At 40.2% G+C, this 16,380-nt stretch overlaps 2 protein-coding genes across 2 annotated transcripts; both read right to left on the bottom strand.

The window, feature by feature from the left end:
* Nucleotides 1-2,817: 2,817 nt before the first annotated feature.
* On the bottom strand, nucleotides 2,818-10,038 carry LOC112558097 (C-type lectin domain family 6 member A-like). The gene is made up of 4 exons (XM_025228298.1): nucleotides 9,562-10,038; nucleotides 3,957-4,249; nucleotides 3,469-3,654; nucleotides 2,818-3,184 (listed from the first exon to the last, which is right to left on the bottom strand). The coding sequence occupies exons 2-4, from the start codon at nucleotides 4,222-4,224 to the stop codon at nucleotides 2,961-2,963; spliced, it is 678 nt and encodes a 225-aa protein (XP_025084083.1). The 5' UTR covers nucleotides 4,225-4,249; nucleotides 9,562-10,038; the 3' UTR covers nucleotides 2,818-2,960.
* On the bottom strand, nucleotides 5,827-15,586 carry LOC112558094 (macrophage mannose receptor 1-like). Its single transcript, XM_025228293.1, has 5 exons — nucleotides 14,943-15,586; nucleotides 14,455-14,640; nucleotides 13,991-14,170; nucleotides 8,383-8,568; nucleotides 5,827-8,151 (listed from the first exon to the last, which is right to left on the bottom strand). Exons 1-5 carry the CDS (start codon nucleotides 15,208-15,210, stop codon nucleotides 7,928-7,930), a joined length of 1,044 nt encoding a protein of 347 aa, XP_025084078.1. The 5' UTR covers nucleotides 15,211-15,586; the 3' UTR covers nucleotides 5,827-7,927.
* Nucleotides 15,587-16,380: the final 794 nt, after the last annotated feature.

Raw genomic sequence — 16,380 nt, 5'->3', positions numbered from 1 at the left:
CAGCATCGCCACTTCAGACATTCAGTATAGATGGTAGTCATGTTCGTATCCGCTGCCCTGTTAAGTGCTCAGTGGGCACGTGCGCAGCTTTATTCGATTCTCAGTCGTTTACAGCAGAGTCAAAAGAACGCAGTTCGATTCCAAATACAATATTTTAGTGTCTTTGAAACGGCATCAATTTCCAAATGATCGTGTTCATATTTTAAATCTGTGCCTTATAAAAAGAATGAACATCTTCGTCTTTTTAAAGACATCTCAGTGAGTACTGCATGTCCATTTTAAAACAAATTTTGTGAGGTTTTTTTTTCAAATAAACTCAAATCTCTAGCTAATTTTAGTTAAAATATTTGTTTCGAAAAAACGCAAGGAGCACAAAAACAATTAACAAGGAAGGTATGAGACCTTTAAATAAACGTTTTTTCCAATTGAAACGAGTCTTCTATTTTATTTAACAATATACTATTTATGTAAGTGAAGTCAGAGTACATAGTGACTAGAGATTCCACGGGGTTTTAAAGTAAGGTACTCAAGGTATCAGACAGACTTGATTCCCACCAGTCCATTTGGGGACATAATCCGAGTTAATGTTTAGAAAAGAGAAGCTCTTTAAGTCTTATATGATAGTCTGAAAAAGATTCCTTCAATCTAGTAACATTTGGACATCATATTGTGACTCTATAAACCACTTTACCTTTTATGTCTCAGTTATTTCTTAATAATAGAGCGAGAAGTTTTGCGGATATAAGCAAACTACCTTCCAAAGGACCATCTTACTGTTTACACTATGTTTCTTCAAAGAACATCGAGAGGCAACTATTCACTGTGAAGCAAGATAGGTTTCTCATGAACACATTCATTAGAACATAAAAGGTGTGGTCCAATCTCGGGAGAATTGTTTGCGGAATTTTGTCAAATGTTTCAGGAAGCGGTGTCATCAGTCTATGTCTGTGTGTCTTTAAAGCCTTCACTTTCACGAGCTTTATAGAAATTCTTTCACCAAATTTTTAAGAACTTTGTAGCAGCCCGTCGTTTGTTGGGTAAAAATAAAATCTTTCTTCATCTTTTTTACAAGGTTTTTCTACTCTTTCTGCACTTCTGTTCATCGATTCTCTTCCGATTTTCTTTTGCATATTTGCAAAGAACAAACAAAAACAACAAAGGCATATCCTGTTCATAGAAATACTTTTATTTTTTTCTAAAAATCTTTTAAAACAAATTATCGTAAAAATAACAATCAGAAGAAGACAATAACAACAATACATTATAACCCATACTTACAGCAAGTAAAAGTAATCATCAGGCAAGTTGAAATACTCAGGTAAAGGTTTTTAAAATTCCTGTAAAACTCGTTTCTATTTCAGCACAATCGACGCAAGGGAAATTCAGACGCAAAAACTGAGTTTAATACAGTTTGCAGCTTTTCAAACAAGTGATGTTTGTTTATATTTACTTCTAGTTGATGGCTTTACGTCTGAGCAAAGCAGACGCCGCGAATATGACCTCGACCTGTACACCGTTTAGCTGGGGAAAGACATCAAGACTATACAAAGCAAACATACAACAACCATACAACCTACCAGTATAATGGCGAAAGGTCGACTGTGCTATTCAAAGTCTCAGTGGAGAGTAGTCACCTGGCGTTGATAGTCTCAGGGGAGCTGCTCAAACAGGCGATGATTTAACAACAAACAACCTCAACGCAAAAACGTGGCCCAAGGTGTCCACCAAGGTGTCCACCAAGGCTTACCTTGTTACCTGTAATGTACAACATCTTAGAGAACGCTTATCAATAAACTCTTTAAGACCTTCATATCTCCATTTCCATTGATGGAAGGTCCCCATGCAACCTGAACTTTACAGACGACACTGAACTGAGGCAGCAAGCAGCAAGACTTGACAACAGACTGACAGACAGTGTGCACGCCTATGGCACTGACAAGAGCAAACACTAACGGCAACAACAATACCGAGACCTACATACTCGGGGAGGTGGACAGCTAGTACTGGGGATCTAACATTGACAGCTGCAGCTCACACATCCCCATCGGGATTGCAACAGCGACAGCGGGAGTAACCAAGCTGGACATAATCTGCTGCAGTGACACCATCAGTCCGTAGGAGATAGGATACATTCTGTGTGTGCGTGTGTGTGCGCGAGCGTATCGGATCTGTGTGAATCTGTGTGTGTAGATGCTTGGTACATTTTCTTTGCGATTTGGAGATTGTTTTCTTTACAGATGTCTGCAGATAAAGAGTAACAACAAACGTGACAACCTCACTATCGATCAGCTGATCGTGACGATTCTACCGCGACCTAAATTGCAATCCATTTATTCCAGGACCAAATCGAACACGCTAAGCTGACTCATGGACGTGTATAGGTGGACTGCTGTCTGTCTGCCGAGACCAACGCTTCAGGTCAGGTCAGGTCAATCCCATGCCCGGTCCGGGCGTAGGGGGGACCGTCTGGCAGCAGCAACAGACAGAATTTTCCACCCGGTCCTGTCTTGAGCAGATGAGAGCAGGTCTGGCATCTCACGTTCGGTCCATTCTTTGATGTTGGTGACCCAGCTTTTCCTCGGACGACCACGACGACGGCTCCCTTCGAGGGTTCCTTGTAGGATCGTCTTGGACAGGGTGTTTTTGGACCAACGCTTAGCCTCTTGTAAAGTTCTCCGCTGTTAGTCTCGGCGAGCCTTAACAATGAATGTGACTAAGCCGGAGGCTTTGAACAAATCTGCCTCGTTTTAGTAGTTAACTGGAAAAAGAATCGTCTGCCAGCAGTCCAGTAATACAAGTTCGTGGTGAAATCGACTAAAAATTTCTGCCATCGGTGGTCGATTGTCTCCTCGCATATTAAGTCTTGGCTTTAGATCATAGTCGCATTATCCTGGTCGACTTAGTTCAGTATAAAATATTTGATGATTGCTCCACGTAATCCTGCAGAAGGTGAGACGATGTTATGGATTCGGTAGCTCACAAACATATCCTAGGCTATACTCACAACCCTGGTCATTGATTCTGAAATCACGATACAAGTGAAGATCGATGCAATTTTCTGTGACGCCACTTGGTTGACCTGGAGCCCAGTCCAGGTTCTTGGCTGCTGATCCATCCACCCATGTCCAGTTGTTTTGACCAGGACTTCTCTCCGCCCCAATGAAGTACGACCGCTGATTTAAATCTGCAAAATCACAAAATCAAAATCAATTCGCTTCTGGAATCAGTATACATGGAAGAGATAGTAAACAGAAAGAGTGATAGACAAACGTAAATTAATGACGAAAGCAGGTAGACAGATGATGATGATGATAAAGTTATAATGTTCAGACCCAGCAGATGTTCTACTCAGGGAACCACACTGATAAAGCGGTGGCAAAGGTGTCCTAGAGTAAAGATAATAAAGTAGCGGCCATGGTTACTGGACACCGAAGAAAAAAAACAACACCTTTTTCTTAAAACCGTTACCTGAAAAGTGCAGGATGCGAAGTCTCGTCATGTTGTACTTGAGGTCCGTGTTTAGGACAACTATGCGAAAGCCCTTAGCCTCACAGTCCTGCTTGGCGACATTGTAGGTGGCCTGCTGGGAACTGAACATGAAGCAGAACTGGAGATACGGGTACCAGTACAGGCCGCTGTCTGGCTTGCACCTGTCTGAAAATGTAATCACGTGAACGTCTTTACTTCATCTCCAGCGACTGCAGGTAAATCACACACACACACATACACATGCATACACACACTCATGCATTCACAAACCGTTTTATTTCTGTCGTTATTTTCATTTTTATTTTTTTTGTAGCTAATGTGTACTGTGTGTGGGCGCTCGTGTCGTGAGAGAAGAACATACTTTTCTCTTTGCTTCCTTTTACGGATATGAACAACATAAAAACCCGAGATAGGAGGGGGAGGGAGGGAAGACGTGTTTTTATGCTGGGCAGACGACACACACTGACCTCCATGCACGTGGTACAGATGCTGACCCTCCGAGAAGATGAATGTGTAGCCTAGCTGGCGAACGAAGCGACGGTATGCCGGCGTACACCTGTACTTGTCTTCAGACTTCTTGAGGAAAAACGCCTGACACAGGTCAATGCTCAGACAGCGCGCCGCGCATGTCATAGGGGAAGTGACGTACACGGACTGATCTAGCATTTCTGGGTGACCTTGCAAGGCCACATCCGTCAGGAAAAGATGGAACACCATGAACGGACTGAGGGCCATCGTGTAAACAAGGACCTGCACCTGACTTACAGACAAAAGCAGTTGTAAGTGTCACACCCATCCACTTAGTGCGAGGTGTGTAAACACGGGAAGGTGTAATTATGGAATGAAAGTGGTCTAACCATTTATTAAAGAAAAACTTAATGTGCAGAACGGTTTGTTAAGATCTAAGTAAAATACCTTTATAAGTGGAAACAACAGCAAGCAAACATATATCTGTTTTCAAGAGGAAGGGATATCTATCTTGAAACGACTTTTGAGGAGACACCTGTCAGCTATACATCTCGTCGCCTGAACAATATCACGATTTCACAATACATCTGAATATTATTTAACATCGGAATTCTAAAGTATCACGAGTTCTTTCCCAGAAAATAATTTTACAACACAGTTGTGCTCTATAGCACATTGAGGTCCCTCCCCCTCGTTCTTTAGCATTTTTATGTGTCAGCTGTTTGGAAAAATAGCAAGTATAAGCCTAATATTATCGTATAAATTTACCTAAATATTCTGACAATTTAAATATAACGAGATAAATACTTCATGACATTATGTTAATAGTTGCCAAAAAAGTAAAGAGAAAAAAACAAAGTTACAAAATTACCTTCTTTTGCACAAAACGTGAGACACCGAAAGTCCTTGCTCCAGTACACGGCAAACTGAGGGTTTGGAACTTTGATTTTCCTGTCCACTCTTTTTGTTGCCATGTTAGTAGCTAATATATAGGAAAAAACGATAAAAGTTTGTACTTAGAATGATGACATGGTCAAAGGCTTGCGAGCTGGCGAAAAATTAATTATCCATTGTTAGCATGTAACTTTATCTTTCAGAAACCATCGACAGCTTTAGGTGGAATTTTCTGCTGGGTAGTTCGCAAGATTGTCTTTCCAGCGAATTTCAACATCCACATTATTAATTCACACTTCCTTTAAGCTAATGCTCAATATTTGATTAGATGACAAAACGGCTTCGTGGAAGAAGTGGCAACCATGTCAGCATCCAAAGAAAAAAACAAAACAAAACAAAAAACCCGAAAATAAGACCTGCAACGGGAATAGATACAAGGTAACTCCTTTCAGAGTACAGTGATATTAAGCAAAACTCTGTAGAAATCTAATTAATTAATAATTTGCTGTCTACATTTCTGTGTTCATGACAGTAACCTGACACTTACAGAGAAAGGTGCCAGCGCGCCTACTTGTATAGTACTTTGAGTCCGGCTGACAATGGAGAAATGCGCTCTATAAATTTGATAATTAATTAATTAGTACATTTCTTTTATATTTTCTAGATATTTATTTTCTAAATATGTCGCTAAACATTTCTGTATATTTCTATCGTATTTTCTATATAATTTGGTTATATGTGTTTATTAATTGTTATTGTTCAAAAACATTAATCGTAAAAATTTACAGGATTAGCACGCATTTCGTAACATTTTTCAAATTTTTAAGGACTCTGTAGTAACCGTCGTCTTGGGTAAAAATAAAATCTTTCTCCATCTTTTTTCACAAGTGTTTTCTACTCTTTCTGCTCTTCTGTTCATCTTCTACAGATTTACTGCGAAAAAAACAACAAAAAACAACAGCAGCATATCCTGCTCATATATATATTTATTTTTCCTAAAAGCGCTTTTCAAACAAATTATAAAAAATTAACAACCAGAAGAAGACAATAACCACAACAGCAATACATTATAAAGTTTATTCCCCCTACTTACAGTGAGTTCAATGAGCTTTAAAAAGTGAAGTAAAAGTAATCATCAGGTAAGCTGAAGTACTCAGGTAAAGGTTTTTAAAATTCCTGTAAAACTCGTGCCTACTTCCGCACAATCGACGGAAGGGAAATTCATACGCAAAAACTGAGTTAAATACAGTTTGCAGCTATTCAAACAAGTGATCTTTGTTTATATTTACTTCTAGTTGATGGCTTTACGTCTGAGCAAAGCAGACGTTGGTGCATTTACTGATGGAGTAGTAACTGAGAACAAAAGAACAGACTGCTACATAATAATAGTGACAGAAAATTTATTTATGTTATCTTTGGACTTCACATAAACCAATGGGATAATAATTGCTATAGCATATCTAAGAAAGGACTGCGACAACCGAACTTGATTTCAATTTTCTGTAACGTATTGAGATTGATGTTCAAAACAGTTTTTATAGACTAGTTTACTCCACTGTGTTACAGTTTTTTCTTCTGTGAAGCTTTAGACAGCAGGTTTCTCTTGACAAGGTAATAAAACTGAAGAGAGTGACAGGTGGTGAGAAATTTAGCATCCAACACTAAACAGTTTGGTATTAAACAAGGGAAGATCCCTGTAATCAAAAGTCAATGATATATTTCAAAAATTCTTCAGAAACTCAATGTTTTTGAGATGAAATATTCAAAGATAATCTCTTGTAATGAATTGATTGTTTACCGTTACACCGGTGAGGATAGCCTGGAGCTGTTTAACATGTTACTGAAAACTTGCTAAGACAGATCAGTACAAGACTTCGGTCGTCGGACACAGCAAAAGGCTTTGCTGTACCAGCTTGATTGGTATCTGAAGTCTAGGCAACGGTAACATGAGGAGATTGGCAGATGATAGGAAATTCAGCAGATGACTGTAGATTAAAAGTCACACAGTTCAAGAATTACTAGAAGAATGTTTTTAAGAAGAGATGTCGATAAACTACCTCTTGGACTGGATTAAGGCTTCTCCTTTACACAGATGTGTAGACTGGCTCTGTTTATCGTTTTCCTAGAGATGGGTTTTCCTAGAGACTTGCTTTCATTATTTCTCTTTTCTCCACACGCGAGACCTTCAGTTAGTCAATTGCCAATGGCGATGATGCGAAGAGTGAAAGGAAAAGAGCCACAACCCACTTCAGGAAAATGCAAACATGGCGATCATCATCGATATCTAGAAATGTCAAAAAACACATAAACATGGCTATTTATAGCTGATATTCACGTCAGGACATATCTATAAACAAAAGGACACGATTACAGGAGAGTTTGTCACCCTCAGCCTGCTATGCGAAGGGACTTAATCGTGTCCGACAAGATAACAAGGAGACAACAGTGAGTGTCCACAAAGGCTTACCTTGTGACCTGTAATGTACAACGTTTTTCAAGAAACCCTTTAAGACCATCACATCTCCATTTCCAGTAAAGGAATAATAGTATACATTAAAAATAGGCAAATTAATAAGTGGACATAAGTTGGACATAATCTGCTGCAAAGACACCATCAGGTCAGTTGCTTTGTAAGATTGTACAAGTCTGTAGGGGATAGGATACATTCTGTGTGTGTGTGTGTGTGTGTGTCAGGTATGTGTGTATCTGTGTGGGCAGACATCGAATGTTTCTTTGCGATTAGGAAATTGTTTTCTATACAGAAACATGCATTCAGATAAAGTGTCACAACAAAGGTGGACAACTTCATTATAAATTAAATAGATTGGGACGATTCTACCACGACTACATATCACTTCATCAATTCCAAGACCAAATTTAACACGCCAAGATGACAAAAAAGACTAGAAATTTCTGTCATCTGTGATCGTCTCTAAGACAGTTTTAGTGTTGGCTGAGTCGAACTGCCTTTACATCATAGTCAAATAGCTCTGGTCGACTTGGTTTATTATGGAGTTGTCCGGCCACAAGATAGTCTATGATGTCGCCACGTTATCTTTCAGAAGGTGATACGATGCTATGGATTCGGTACATCACACACGTACCCTAGGCCATAGGCACAATTCTCGTCATTCATGCGAAATGTACCAAAGAAAATAAGATCAATGCAATTTTCTGTTGCGTTGCTGGGTTCACCTGGAGCCCAGTCCAGGTTCTTGACTTCCGATCCGTCCACCCATGTCCAGGTGTTTTGACCAGGACCTCTCTCCGCCCCAATGAAGTACGACCGTTGACTAAAATCTGCAAAATCAAAACAGTACAGCTTTGCAGCTGGAATCAGCTGTACGTATGTATGTATGATAATACAAGAACGAGATGGAAAATAGAAAGAATAACAGACATGCACCCTGACATCAACGAAGGAAGCAGAGATGATGTTGATGATGATGGTCAATTTCTCATTTTATGCCAAGACCACAAAATCGGAAGTGATCGAGTACATTTATATACTATGAGAACTTGCATAGCTACCTGAAAAGTGCAGGAGGCGAAGTCTCGTCATGTTGTACTTGAGGTCCGTGTTTAGGAAAGCTAAGCGAAAGCCCTTAGCCTCACAATCCTGCTTGGCGACACTGTAGGTAGCCTGCTGGGAACTGATCATGAAGCAGAACTGGAGATACGGGTACCAGTACAGGCCGCTTTCTGGCTTGCACTTGTCTGAAAATGTAATAATGAATATGCCTAATAATGTACGATTATCCACAAGAATGTACCTCTTCAACTAAGCGTAATGGTCATTAACTTAATGGGCTTATAATACAGCTATATCTCTCCCCTTCGATTATTCCCAATTTTATATTTTCCTCTCTCCGAAGCGCGCATCGTTTAATGAGATTCTGGATCTTTGTGTATCAGCAACATGGACTGGAAGCTGCTGCTGCTGCTGCTGCTGCTGCTGATGATGATGATGATGATGATGACCGAAATAAAATAAATAATATGACAAAATATGTAACTTCCATGTTGGGCAGACGACACACACTGACCTCCATGCACGTGATACAGATGCTGACCCTCCGAGAAGATGAAGGTGTAGCCTAACTCTAGAACGAAGCGACGGTATGCCGGCGTACACCTGTACTTGTCTTCAGACTTCATGTGCCCAATGGATTATTAGGATCTAAGTAAAGTACTTTTAAATACATTTGTAATACGTGTGGCTTATTGCTACAATGAGTCATAGAAATGATTTACCATACATTGTCACATATTGTCCACAATATTTTACACAATAAGTGACAGGGAACTTTGCTCTGGTCCTTTTCGTCTTCAGCACATGTAGGGTAGAACTATTATAACACAACTATAGTACGACGATCGTAAACACAGATATATCTTTTTATATCTTGAAACTACATTTGTGGAGACATGAGTGACACAACTAGTTTTATCTATAAGGTGACGGAGTCGCAGTACTATTGTGTGACGACTATCATACCTGAAATTTATTTCACATCACAGTTTAGAAAATATTTTTATAACACATCTTTAGCACTTTTACGTGACTGCGGTTTGGAAAAAATAACTATTATGAACTAAATATTATCGTAGAAATCAGTGCAAATATTTCGACAACACATTAAGTAGCATCATCACAAATGTTAAATGGTTTCAATAGTAAAAATGAAAAAAAACGAAGTAAAATATTACCTTCTTTTGTCTAAAACGTTAGACACTAAAAGTCCTTGCTTCACTTTATGGAGATGGCTGCAAACTGAGGGCTCAGATAATTATATTTTCATCTCCATATCTCTCATCCCAGTGTTAGTCGCTGCAGTACAAACAATACAATCGTGCTGCTTATAATGAGGAGTGAATCAAAGGCTGACGAGCTGGGGAAAAATCCACAAATCAATTGTCTACCTGCAACTCACAGTTCTGTTTGTCCACACACAGTTCAAATTTTATTATTTTGTTTACATTTTGTTGGCGGCAAGAAATCCACGGTACACACAGTCCACACACTGCTGTGCGCTCCACCGAAGGGGACAAGATTAGATCTAGACGAATCCTTGATCAAAAGAGTTGTAACACAATCGCCAGTACACAGAGAAAAAAGAAACCTTGTCTAGGAAAGGAATCACTTCTAAGATCTACGCTCCCATCAACACACAGCATCTACGCTCATGTCCGCCAATGCCGTCTGCTTCTCTATATATGTCGCTAGAGTGATCTCCCTTTCCTCGCTGACATCAATACATGCTAGTTACCATTGTAATTTACAAACAGCGAAGGGATTAAACTAACTTTAAAAAATGGAAGCACGGACTGATCCGCGACAATCAATAAACAGTTGTACTCATTATGGAACAGGAAATTCTTCGAGAAATAGTTATACTTAATATGTAATAGCGCAGTGGGTGGAACAAAAACTTGTTTTGCTACAATGCGAAGGGTTGAACAACTGTGACTTGCTGATAAACATACTTTGGTGCAGGAAAAGCCCTTCTTCTGTAGAAGTCTTTCACAACAAAAGTCATACGAGACCAAGTTCCCTTACGTTTAAACTTCTCCTTAGCACATCGACAGGAGAAGCGACAAAACTACTATCCCTAGCTCTTTGACGACCATTTTAAGAAATAAAGTAGCAGTTGACTGCCTTGTACGCTTCAAAGACTTACATGCGTTCTACAGGCAGCAAGGAGTTAGGTGTGGCTCACTGTTCAGTCAGAGAAGAGCTGAAGTTGTCTCAGGAACAGAGAGGCCAGAGCATCTGCTTGACTGGCACGAGAGGCACCTGCAGTACTAACGTCTTCTAACCCTGACGGTTAACAATCACAGCCTTAGTCCCTACAAACAAACGCATTGTTTTAGCAACCGTCATGGCATGAACACTGAAGTCTACTCACTAATGCACCAGTTCACTAAAGTCAATCACCGATGTCGAAAGCCCTGAGTTTAATAGCAAACCTAATGGCCAGGCTGTAGAAATGGTGCCGGTAAATACCACTTCACTTTTTTGTACATTTGCATATTTCATCTCTGACAACGTTAAGTGGCCGTACAGGTACTACTGTCTGGCTTCACCGCTTGTTCTAATTGACAACATTGGCTGACAAGAGCAGAAAAACAACACAGCATCGCCACTTCAGACATTCAGTATAGATGGTAGTCATGTTCGTATCCGCTGCCCTGTTAAGTGCTCAGTGGGCACGTGCGCAGCTTTATTCGATTCTCAGTCGTTTACAGCAGAGTCAAAAGAACGCAGTTCGATTCCAAATACAATATTTTAGTGTCTTTGAAACGGCATCAATTTCCAAATGATCGTGTTCATATTTTAAATCTGTGCCTTATAAAAAGAATGAACATCTTCGTCTTTTAAAGACATCTCAGTGAGTACTGCATGTCCATTTTAAAACAAATTTTGTGAGGTTTTTTTTTCAAATAAACTCAAATCTCTAGCTAATTTTAGTTAAAATATTTGTTTCGAAAAACGCAAGGAGCACAAAAACAATTAACAAGGAAGGTATGAGACCTTTAAATAAAACGTTTTTTCCAATTGAAACGAGTCTTCTATTTTATTTAACAATATACTATTTATGTAAGTGAAGTCAGAGTACATAGTGACTAGAGATTCCACGGGGTTTTAAAGTAAGGTACTCAAGGTATCAGACAGACTTGATTCCCACCAGTCCATTTGGGGACATAATCCGAGTTAATGTTTAGAAAAGAGAAGCTCTTTAAGTCTTATATGATAGTCTGAAAAAGATTCCTTCAATCTAGTAACATTTGGACATCATATTGTGACTCTATAAACCACTTTACCTTTTATGTCTCAGTTATTTCTTAATAATAGAGCGAGAAGTTTTGCGGATATAAGCAAACTACCTTCCAAAGGACCATCTTACTGTTTACACTATGTTTCTTCAAAGAACATCGAGAGGCAACTATTCACTGTGAAGCAAGATAGGTTTCTCATGAACACATTCATTAGAACATAAAAGGTGTGGTCCAATCTCGGGAGAATTGTTTGCGGAATTTTGTCAAATGTTTCAGGAAGCGGTGTCATCAGTCTATGTCTGTGTGTCTTTAAAGCCTTCACTTTCACGAGCTTTATAGAAATTCTTTCACCAAATTTTTAAGAACTTTGTAGCAGCCCGTCGTTTGTTGGGTAAAAATAAAATCTTTCTTCATCTTTTTTACAAGGTTTTTCTACTCTTTCTGCACTTCTGTTCATCGATTCTCTTCCGATTTTCTTTTGCATATTTGCAAAGAACAAACAAAAACAACAAAGGCATATCCTGTTCATAGAAATACTTTTATTTTTTTCTAAAAATCTTTTAAAACAAATTATCGTAAAAATAACAATCAGAAGAAGACAATAACAACAATACATTATAACCCATACTTACAGCAAGTAAAAGTAATCATCAGGCAAGTTGAAATACTCAGGTAAAGGTTTTTAAAATTCCTGTAAAACTCGTTTCTATTTCAGCACAATCGACGCAAGGGAAATTCAGACGCAAAAAACTGAGTTTAATACAGTTTGCAGCTTTTCAAACAAGTGATGTTTGTTTATATTTACTTCTAGTTGATGGCTTTACGTCTGAGCAAAGCAGACGCCGCGAATATGACCTCGACCTGTACACCGTTTAGCTGGGGAAAGACATCAAGACTATACAAAGCAAACATACAACAACCATACAACCTACCAGTATAATGGCGAAAGGTCGACTGTGCTATTCAAAGTCTCAGTGGAGAGTAGTCACCTGGCGTTGATAGTCTCAGGGGAGCTGCTCAAACAGGCGATGATTTAACAACAAACAACCTCAACGCAAAAACGTGGCCCAAGGTGTCCACCAAGGTGTCCACCAAGGCTTACCTTGTTACCTGTAATGTACAACATCTTAGAGAACGCTTATCAATAAACTCTTTAAGACCTTCATATCTCCATTTCCATTGATGGAAGGTCCCCATGCAACCTGAACTTTACAGACGACACTGAACTGAGGCAGCAAGCAGCAAGACTTGACAACAGACTGACAGACAGTGTGCACGCCTATGGCACTGACAAGAGCAAACACTAACGGCAACAACAATACCGAGACCTACATACTCGGGGAGGTGGACAGCTAGTACTGGGGATCTAACATTGACAGCTGCAGCTCACACATCCCCATCGGGATTGCAACAGCGACAGCGGGAGTAACCAAGCTGGACATAATCTGCTGCAGTGACACCATCAGTCCGTAGGAGATAGGATACATTCTGTGTGTGCGTGTGTGTGCGCGAGCGTATCGGATCTGTGTGAATCTGTGTGTGTAGATGCTTGGTACATTTTCTTTGCGATTTGGAGATTGTTTTCTTTACAGATGTCTGCAGATAAAGAGTAACAACAAACGTGACAACCTCACTATCGATCAGCTGATCGTGACGATTCTACCGCGACCTAAATTGCAATCCATTTATTCCAGGACCAAATCGAACACGCTAAGCTGACTCATGGACGTGTATAGGTGGACTGCTGTCTGTCTGCCGAGACCAACGCTTCAGGTCAGGTCAGGTCAATCCCATGCCCGGTCCGGGCGTAGGGGGGACCGTCTGGCAGCAGCAACAGACAGAATTTTCCACCCGGTCCTGTCTTGAGCAGATGAGAGCAGGTCTGGCATCTCACGTTCGGTCCATTCTTTGATGTTGGTGACCCAGCTTTTCCTCGGACGACCACGACGACGGCTCCCTTCGAGGGTTCCTTGTAGGATCGTCTTGGACAGGGTGTTTTTGGACCAACGCTTAGCCTCTTGTAAAGTTCTCCGCTGTTAGTCTCGGCGAGCCTTAACAATGAATGTGACTAAGCCGGAGGCTTTGAACAAATCTGCCTCGTTTTAGTAGTTAACTGGAAAAAGAATCGTCTGCCAGCAGTCCAGTAATACAAGTTCGTGGTGAAATCGACTAAAAATTTCTGCCATCGGTGGTCGATTGTCTCCTCGCATATTAAGTCTTGGCTTTAGATCATAGTCGCATTATCCTGGTCGACTTAGTTCAGTATAAAATATTTGATGATTGCTCCACGTAATCCTGCAGAAGGTGAGACGATGTTATGGATTCGGTAGCTCACAAACATATCCTAGGCTATACTCACAACCCTGGTCATTGATTCTGAAATCACGATACAAGTGAAGATCGATGCAATTTTCTGTGACGCCACTTGGTTGACCTGGAGCCCAGTCCAGGTTCTTGGCTGCTGATCCATCCACCCATGTCCAGTTGTTTTGACCAGGACTTCTCTCCGCCCCAATGAAGTACGACCGCTGATTTAAATCTGCAAAATCACAAAATCAAAATCAATTCGCTTCTGGAATCAGTATACATGGAAGAGATAGTAAACAGAAAGAGTGATAGACAAACGTAAATTAATGACGAAAGCAGGTAGACAGATGATGATGATGATAAAGTTATAATGTTCAGACCCAGCAGATGTTCTACTCAGGGAACCACACTGATAAAGCGGTGGCAAAGGTGTCCTAGAGTAAAGATAATAAAGTAGCGGCCATGGTTACTGGACACCGAAGAAAAAAAACAACACCTTTTTCTTAAAACCGTTACCTGAAAAGTGCAGGATGCGAAGTCTCGTCATGTTGTACTTGAGGTCCGTGTTTAGGACAACTATGCGAAAGCCCTTAGCCTCACAGTCCTGCTTGGCGACATTGTAGGTGGCCTGCTGGGAACTGAACATGAAGCAGAACTGGAGATACGGGTACCAGTACAGGCCGCTGTCTGGCTTGCACCTGTCTGAAAATGTAATCACGTGAACGTCTTTACTTCATCTCCAGCGACTGCAGGTAAATCACACACACACACATACACATGCATACACACACTCATGCATTCACAAACCGTTTTATTTCTGTCGTTATTTTCATTTTTATTTTTTTTGTAGCTAATGTGTACTGTGTGTGGGCGCTCGTGTCGTGAGAGAAGAACATACTTTTCTCTTTGCTTCCTTTTACGGATATGAACAACATAAAAACCCGAGATAGGAGGGGGAGGGAGGGAAGACGTGTTTTTATGCTGGGCAGACGACACACACTGACCTCCATGCACGTGGTACAGATGCTGACCCTCCGAGAAGATGAATGTGTAGCCTAGCTGGCGAACGAAGCGACGGTATGCCGGCGTACACCTGTACTTGTCTTCAGACTTCTTGAGGAAAAACGCCTGACACAGGTCAATGCTCAGACAGCGCGCCGCGCATGTCATAGGGGAAGTGACGTACACGGACTGATCTAGCATTTCTGGGTGACCTTGCAAGGCCACATCCGTCAGGAAAAGATGGAACACCATGAACGGACTGAGGGCCATCGTGTAAACAAGGACCTGCACCTGACTTACAGACAAAAGCAGTTGTAAGTGTCACACCCATCCACTTAGTGCGAGGTGTGTAAACACGGGAAGGTGTAATTATGGAATGAAAGTGGTCTAACCATTTATTAAAGAAAAACTTAATGTGCAGAACGGTTTGTTAAGATCTAAGTAAAATACCTTTATAAGTGGAAACAACAGCAAGCAAACATATATCTGTTTTCAAGAGGAAGGGATATCTATCTTGAAACGACTTTTGAGGAGACACCTGTCAGCTATACATCTCGTCGCCTGAACAATATCACGATTTCACAATACATCTGAATATTATTTAACATCGGAATTCTAAAGTATCACGAGTTCTTTCCCAGAAAATAATTTTACAACACAGTTGTGCTCTATAGCACATTGAGGTCCCTCCCCCCTCGTTCTTTAGCATTTTTATGTGTCAGCTGTTTGGAAAAATAGCAAGTATAAGCCTAATATTATCGTATAAATTTACCTAAATATTCTGACAATTTAAATATAACGAGATAAATACTTCATGACATTATGTTAATAGTTGCCAAAAAAGTAAAGAGAAAAAAACAAAGTTACAAAATTACCTTCTTTTGCACAAAACGTGAGACACCGAAAGTCCTTGCTCCAGTACACGGCAAACTGAGGGTTTGGAACTTTGATTTTCCTGTCCACTCTTTTTGTTGCCATGTTAGTAGCTAATATATAGGAAAAAACGATAAAAGTTTGTACTTAGAATGATGACATGGTCAAAGGCTTGCGAGCTGGCGAAAAATTAATTATCCATTGTTAGCATGTAACTTTATCTTTCAGAAACCATCGACAGCTTTAGGTGGAATTTTCTGCTGGGTAGTTCGCAAGATTGTCTTTCCAGCGAATTTCAACATCCACATTATTAATTCACACTTCCTTTAAGCTAATGCTCAATATTTGATTAGATGACAAAACGGCTTCGTGGAAGAAGTGGCAACCATGTCAGCATCCAAAAGAAAAAACAAAACAAAACAAAAAACCCGAAAATAAGACCTGCAACGGGAATAGATACAAGGTAACTCCTTTCAGAGTACAGTGATATTAAGCAAAACTCTGTAGAAATCTAATTAATTAATAATTTGCTGTCTACATTTCTGTGTTCATGACAGTAACCTGACA

This window comes from Pomacea canaliculata, linkage group LG2, assembly GCF_003073045.1.
Source record: "Pomacea canaliculata isolate SZHN2017 linkage group LG2, ASM307304v1, whole genome shotgun sequence".
Lineage (NCBI taxonomy): Eukaryota > Metazoa > Mollusca > Gastropoda > Architaenioglossa > Ampullariidae > Pomacea > Pomacea canaliculata.
Note: the sequence above shows the minus strand (reverse complement) of the source record. Positions and strands in the feature narration are given on the sequence as shown.

What these genes read in the sequence shown, in the direction of transcription:
- LOC112558097 (XM_025228298.1), bottom strand. Translation starts at nt 4,224, where the DNA reads ATGGCCCTCAGTCCGTTCATGGTGTTCCATCTTTTCCTGACGGATGTG. An exon ending in TCTGTACCACGTGCATGGAG is followed by an intron (nt 3,655 to 3,956) that starts GTCAGTGTGTGT and finishes TTACATTTTCAG; the next exon opens with ACAGGTGCAAGCCAGACAGC. An exon ending in TCGCATCCTGCACTTTTCAG is followed by an intron (nt 3,185 to 3,468) that starts GTAACGGTTTTA and finishes GTGATTTTGCAG; the next exon opens with ATTTAAATCAGCGGTCGTAC.
- LOC112558094 (XM_025228293.1), bottom strand. Translation starts at nt 15,210, where the DNA reads ATGGCCCTCAGTCCGTTCATGGTGTTCCATCTTTTCCTGACGGATGTG. An exon ending in CAGAATCAATGACCAGGGTT is followed by an intron (nt 8,569 to 13,990) that starts GTGAGTATAGCC and finishes TTACATTTTCAG; the next exon opens with ACAAGTGCAAGCCAGAAAGC. An exon ending in TCGCCTCCTGCACTTTTCAG is followed by an intron (nt 8,152 to 8,382) that starts GTAGCTATGCAA and finishes TTGATTTTGCAG; the next exon opens with ATTTTAGTCAACGGTCGTAC.